We start from the raw sequence: 7,126 nt of genomic DNA, 5'->3' as shown, positions 1-7,126 counted from the left end.
CAAAATTAAAATTAAGTTTTCCTTACTTGGCTATGCTTTGCACACATAGCAATGGCGCTAGCCAAACCGGTTAAGAGACAAAAATAATTCTCAGCAGCTGCAACTGTTACAAAAAAAGTCTGAAACTGAAAAGTGTGTAGAATTATTCAATCACAGTGTTCAGAAAGTGCATTGTCCTCTATTCTGCACTTTAGATGAATGACTGCTTAGGTGCGACTGGTACTCGATACTTTTGAAAATGAGTATTGTATCCGGATACAACATTTCAGTATCGATACTTTTTTGAGTATCGATACTTTTTTGAGTATCGATACTTTTGACAACCCTACCGTGGACCCATCGGTCACGTAAAAAGTCGCCTAATTACGTCATTTCCCACCAATGTGTCACCGGTTCTCTCAAACAACTCACATCTTTGTCAGTGATGCTAAGTGCTCCCACATCTCTTCCTTCATGGTGCCCAACATTAAGATCTAAAATTCCGGGATTAAAGTCAGAACTCTGAGAATATTAAACTGAAATAATATTTAAAAATCAGTTAACTTTTTCTTCTTTTTTTTTTTCAGTGGCCCTAATCCTCTTCCGCATACAACAGACGCATATATGGGAGAGATTTACAAGAATTAGAGATGGGGAAAAATGAGAGAGAAAAAAATTAATAAAACCACAGGAGACAAATAGGGTAGGGATTTCTAATCAAATCAAGATTTTCTATCAGGTTATACTGTTTAACAGCAGTCTTTCCTTTCATGTGTTTTAGAGAAGTGCAGAACCAATTAAACTTCTAAAAAGCAAAAAAATAAATAAATAAAATGTCAATTTACTTCATGAATCTGTTTCTGGTATAATTAGGGACCTGGAACAGATTGTGATGCTAACATTATCAATGACTCCTCAATGCTGATATACAGAAACCAGATGCATGTGTGTCGCAGCCACTCTGCTTCACCTCTCCAAAATTGTAGGTAACCGCAGACAGGAGGCCTCTGATTGGTCAAATCTACATACGCTCTACACTATGTGTTGTTTGTATGACCGCCATTGTGGAAAACGACTCGTGAAGATGGATCAGTTTGAAGAGCGGGGTGCACAAGAACACTGGGACCCTTTTTCCATGTGGATCCCCGCTCTTTTTCGCCCTCATGTCCCTCTGTTGTCGCACAAACTTGCCCCCACTTCCACACCGCCTCGGCCGTATCTAGACCAACAGCTAGTTTGCTATTGTCTCTCTTGCGTAGTGGTGTGGAATAACATAGTGCAGGCCAGAGCATGCTTTGGTGGCGCAGTGGTTAGCACACACACCCCATGTATGGAGGCCTTAGTCCTCCATGCAGGCGAATCCGGCCTGTGGTCCATTCCTGCATGTCTCTCCCCCTCTCTCGTACTCCCTTTCCTGTCAGCCTACTGTCTATAAAACGGGCCACTATTGCCGTAAAAACACATACAAAAAACATAGCACAGGCCACGCTTCAATATTGGGCATAAATCAAAAATATCTGCGACGGGCGTGCGGGTGATGCAGTGGTTGGAGCACACGACGCATGAGCGTCGCGTTTGGGTCCGGCCTGTGGTCCTTTTCTGCATGTCTCACCCCTTTTCCTGTCAGCCTACTGTTGAAATGGCGAGCCACTACTGGAGGAAAAACTCAAAAAAAAAAATATATATATATATATATATCTGCGACACACTGCTGCAGGAGTATAACAGGAGTCTGCAGGAGTATAACCAGCCATTCACGCCCCCACAATGGACCCTCTGGGAAGAGGCTTCGCAGCATTCAATGCATGTCCAGCAGATTCTGCAACAGCTTCTTCCCCACCACCATCAGACAGTTGAAATGTTAAAAAAGCTCTAAATCATGTCACAGACTCTGCATCACACTGATAACACCAAACCAAAAACACTGCATATTTGCATCATATATATTAATTCTGCAGAGCAAAAGCATTTAGACATTTAAAGGTCAGCATAATCCATGGTTATCATTGCTATTCCTGAGGACCCTCTTCTGTCCTGCAGGTTGTAGGTGGCTCCCTGGTTTCTCCCTGGTCCTCGGGGTCCTCGGTCCTTTATTTTTTAGCATCCCTCATCCAGCCCACCTGATGTTAAAGTCTGTATGTTCTCTTCAATATGCGGGTAAGTGAAACCAGGTTGATAATGGATGATCCTGAGATGCTGTTAGAGCTGACCTTAAAGTCGTAGGGAAACGACTGTCCCAAACGTCGCATTTCCAAATTCTCCCAAGTGGTGCACAACTTTAAACGAGTGAAGAAAGTGAATGTGATTGGTTGTTTATCGAGGGGGGTGGGGTGTAATTTAATCTTACATCCAATCGAACACAAAAACACTAATACATTATTTTGTACAACTGGTTATTATAAGACTTCCTTTTATGCTCAGAGGCTTTTTAACTATTACACATTTCTACTAATAAATATACTGCAATATGCATCAATAATGTCTCCACAGTTCTTAGGACTTAATCAACCTTGCAGAAAAACTACCGCCCAAAGAGAATGCTTCAGACCGTATCAAATTATTTTTATTTAAGGCTTTTTTTCTATTTCATGCACATAAAACAAAGTACAGATTCATGCTTTTATGACATACTATAAGATTAATTTTTATTTTTAATAAATTCACAGCACATAAAAAAACAGCAATTGTCCAAAACAGGAGAAATAACTACATTATTTTTTTCATGACAAAAAAAAAATGTAAACATATCACTCATTATCATAAATGCTGATATATAGACATGAAGCTCTTCAGTGTCAGACAAAAAGCGAGTGGCGGAAGGAGTAAACATTCACTGTGGAGCAGAAAGAGAAAACAGTGAACATCTGGATTTTGTGAACATGTGCTGCATCTGCAGTGGGTTGGTGGGCTCTGATTTGGTAGATGGCCCACCGGTGGAGCATCTATTTTATACCCTGAGAGTAAGCCAGAAGTTCAGGCAGGAATCCTAACTCTTGTTTCTTTGTCAGGTTGCAAATACTTTAAACAAAATATCAAGGATGGACAAGAAATAACAGTGAGACGCACAGCTCCACGCAAAGTAACAAACAGTGATTTTTACATACAAGGCATCTTTTGGAATCAACACTTTGATTTAAATCAGTTCACTCTGTGCAAAACGTACATAAACCTCAGAAAAGTCTCCAGTGTTGTCCTCGCCAGGTAAAGTTTACCAGTAATTGGTCAAACACAAAAGGAACGGTCTTAGAACTGGAAGCAGCCCAAAGCGTTCAGGTTTGCAAGCGGCCACAATAAAGTATCTGAGTTTATTGTAAGTTTTAAATCAAATCGCAAATATTCAACAACCTCAGTTATTGAATATATATAGTTTTTTATCTGAAGCCCTTTTGTTCCTTGTTGGATTCTACATAAAGTATACCAACCCAAGGCCAAATAAAAATAAGCTTTATTAGGGTAAATAAAGGCTTCAGCTATCAAAAAATGTGCATCTACACCAACTTAAAATAGGCCAATTAGAAAGCAAACGGTTTTGCTGAACGTATCCACAACCAGAGCTCATTCCAGCTTCTCCTGCCCCAGGATGCTGCTCCCTCAAGCCCAGTGAAACTCGTAGCCCCTGGACAAAACCAGGCTTTCCAGGTCCTTGTCCTCGGCCCTCTCCTTCAACCTCTGCTCATCCAATATGGAGACTAGCAGATCCCGTTTCTCCACCGTCCTCATGATCTCAACCAGGATCTCCTTCTCCTCTTGGAGCTCAGAAGCACTCTTATCTGTATCTGAAAGAACATAAAAAAGCAGCGATGAAAATGAGGCCTGTGCTCCTTATTCATGACCATAAAACATTCAGATTAAGGACGTACCTTCAATTGCCATTCTGCGTCTTAGATCCTGCTGCAGCCGGCTTTGGGTGTCTTCCAACGCAAGCTCCTGGGCACTAAGAAACAAAAGAAAAAGATCCTTAACGGCAATGAATCTGTTTGATGCTTTTTGGCCATGTAGCTGATTACCTTACTGCTACTTACAAGATCATGAGCTCTGACTCGTAGCGTGCCAACCTATTCTTTTCCAGAACAAGCTTAAACCAGGCTTGATAGAGCTCGGTGTCGTCAAGTTCCTCTGTGCGATGGGAGTCTTTAGGGACAGAAGTTAGAGGAAAACAAGTTAAGAGAGGAAGAACACTTGCAGTTTATCTAAATGACTTATCTCAGCCCTGCAAGGCCATAACTAGGAGAAATCCATCAGTTTGACCACTCATAGACGCAAGTCTGACACAACTTCACTGTTCTCTGCAGCATAAACAAAGCCGTCTACTGTGAGAGGAATCAACAAAGCAGTCTTAGTGGCCAGAGTGAGTGCAACCATTAACTATGGAGTCTTTTAACCAGACAGTTATAAGATGATGCCTCTTTCTAAATGGTTTGGTGCTAAAAAGTTATGCTTTGGAAAGTTTTTAGAAATGGTTTAATTAAGAAAAATGGTTCAAAATATGGGATTTTGTTTTTTACTTTTGTTAGCAGTAAAAAATGAAAATTTGTCACTTTTTAAAATGTCTCTAGCAACTTTGGTGTTAGCAATTGGCTGGATAATGTTCCAGGTGAGTATTCCGGTGAAGTGCAGATTACATGCCTTATTACTGATGAAAATTGCATATTCTGACATAAAGGGGCGGTTCAGTCCATTTTTCTCTCTCAGCCACATTATAAACTTTAATGTTTTCTAATAGCTGAGTCTAATAATAACTGTGAGTTCTGGGAGACTGCTCAGAATGTATGCACAAATACCTTCCCCTCTAATGATCTTCTCTATTGTCACTCCTCTTTCCTCTAGATCCCGCTGTTTCTCTTCCACTTCCTCCAGTTGTCTCTGGATCACCTGTGCAAGTAAAAAGAAAAAGGTGGAACATTAGATATATAGTGGAATAGACATAATTAAGAGTGGAAGGCCCCACATTGGCTGCAGGGTCATAGAAAATATGGCCGCCGTCTAGACCTGGTTGTCCGACTTTCTTGGCTAAACCAAATGGATGGACTATTCACACCAAGGCTTGGAAAATAACTCTGTAGAAGTAACATGAATGTCTTGTTAATTGTATTTGGTGATTAGAATATCAACTGATGTATTGATGTCTATGAAATGCTAGATATTTGCTGCAGCTGTTTAGCCAGCTATGAAGGCTATCTGCCCTTAGCCTGCATATTGTACAATACCAAAGTCAACCACAGAAATGCAGCAAAAAAACTATCACCAGAGCACTCTTATTTCAGCAGTTATAGCTCATGTTAACCCTTTATGATCTACTTTGTACATGCTGATATGGATATGGATTGGATGGATATGCGACTCCAAAACTGACTCTTTCCCTGAGCGATTAATAGATTTTATTCTGTATTACCCCCAAAAGCAGATGTGGTTTACTTTGTAAAACACATCAACGTCTCTCTTCCTGTCAGACCCATCAAATTGCTGCTGAATTGCTGCGTAGTCCGACTGAAACAGACCTGGAGTCTATCTCATTCGGACCTTCGCAGCCACCTTGCGTAAAATCGCATCGGGTGTGATCATCCATGATGAGCGCTTAACGCCATGACCTCGCCACACATGATGTTCTGTTGGGTCGGATGCAAAATCTGATTCGGTGTGTTCTCTCCTTAAGGATAACTTAGAGATGTGAGACTCAAGTAAAATACCTCTTTTGAAGAAGGATTAACATCATAACATTCAAACTTTCTATAAAAGTTGATTCTGCATATGATGCAGATCATAATCCTGTCTCAACATCTATGGGGCCCCTCCAAGCCGAAGGTAGAGGAGTGCAAGGTCCCTTAGCTTCATCTGCTCGGTGATGTCACGGTGCAGCAGTTTAAACATTGTGTGCGTATCGAGTTAATTTGAGGGAACAACTGATTTCGTCAAAACTGCTAATTCAACACTGTTATACAAGCTTAAAATGGATCTCTTTGAACTGCATCAGACTCAGCTCTTTAGAGACCTTCCAGGAAAATATCTAAAATATTTACAAAGCCAAGTGTTCACCTTTTATTACTGCTGTATTCACAATTTGATACAGTCACACTTTAGCTGAAGTGTTTTGCAGCAACACCAAGCTCTCCATCACAAGCATCTCGATTTAAAGAAAAAAAGGAGCACCTGAGCTCGATGAAGCCTCTTCAACTGTTCTCGTTTAGCCTGCTGGGCCACCGTCTTTTCCTGCTTTTTCCTTAGTCTCTCAGAGGATAGCTGGGAAATGAAAGATATAATCTCTCAAACACAGTCAACTGGATTACATTTGCTCAAATGTACAAAAAATAAGTTTGTACAAACCTTGTTGGATGTCAGCTTTTCACTTTCATCATCATCGCTTGATGAAAGCTTTTCCAAACTCTGCTGACTTGAAGCTAGAAATATAGTCATTAAAAAATAAATTCAGGAAAGCTTCAACAGGTAACATTCTGATCTGCTTTTTATACATAAACCCACTAATTTGCTTTTGCAGAAAAGCAAATATATATATCTACAGAAGTGGAAAAACTAGTTGGTACTCTGCTTTTATGAAAGGAAATCCTCAATGGTCACAAAATGAATATATATATATATATATACAGAAGTGGAAAAACTAGTTGGTACTCTGCTTTTATGAAAGGAAATCCTCAATGGTCACAAAATGACTTGAATCTGACAGAATTAATGAAGAAAAATGAAAATAAGCAAATGAAAGACATTACTTTTCAATTATGCTTTAACGCAATAACTAAATAAAATAAACTTATGAAACCAGCCTGGGGAAAAAAAATGATGGTACCTCTAGATATAGATAGAAAATAATGTGACCAAAGGGACATTTTTAAATCCAGGTATGTCCACTGATAAGCATCACAGGTGTCTACATCAGTCAGTGGGCCTATACAGTAGGGCTAATGGTGACATAGTGTGTACCACACTCAACATGGACAGAGGAAGCGCAGTGTCTTCGACTAGAAAGAAAATTCTTGAACAGCATATCAAAGCTAAAGGCTATAAGACCATGTCCAAGCAGCTTGATGTGACCAGAGCACCTTTATTTTTATTTTAAAGGAATAGTACACCCAAAACATGATTAGCCTTCATTTTCTACTCACCCCCATGCTGAACAACACTCTGGAGTACTTTT

General features: G+C 40.0%; 1 protein-coding gene across 1 annotated transcript in view; it reads right to left on the bottom strand.

Annotated features, from left to right (window-relative positions):
* Positions 1–2,700: 2,700 nt before the first annotated feature.
* Positions 2,701–7,126, bottom strand: part of LOC107101150 (protein-methionine sulfoxide oxidase mical2b-like) — an 80,856-nt gene continuing 76,430 nt past the window's right edge. The window contains exons 30-35 of the mRNA XM_015399940.1: positions 6,301–6,374; positions 6,127–6,216; positions 4,761–4,851; positions 4,002–4,110; positions 3,840–3,913; positions 2,701–3,755 (exon numbers count right to left, since the gene is read on the bottom strand). Coding sequence (XP_015255426.1) covers positions 3,571–3,755; positions 3,840–3,913; positions 4,002–4,110; positions 4,761–4,851; positions 6,127–6,216; positions 6,301–6,374 — 623 coding nt within the window. The 3' untranslated portion in view covers positions 2,701–3,570. The remainder of the gene's footprint in view (positions 3,756–3,839; positions 3,914–4,001; positions 4,111–4,760; positions 4,852–6,126; positions 6,217–6,300; positions 6,375–7,126) is intronic.

The sequence above is a fragment of the Cyprinodon variegatus genome, unplaced genomic scaffold (genome assembly GCF_000732505.1).
Source record: "Cyprinodon variegatus isolate N-32 unplaced genomic scaffold, C_variegatus-1.0 Scaffold1059, whole genome shotgun sequence".
Lineage (NCBI taxonomy): Eukaryota > Metazoa > Chordata > Actinopteri > Cyprinodontiformes > Cyprinodontidae > Cyprinodon > Cyprinodon variegatus.
The sequence above is the reverse complement of the archived record's forward strand: the minus strand, read 5'-3'. Positions and strand labels throughout refer to the sequence as shown.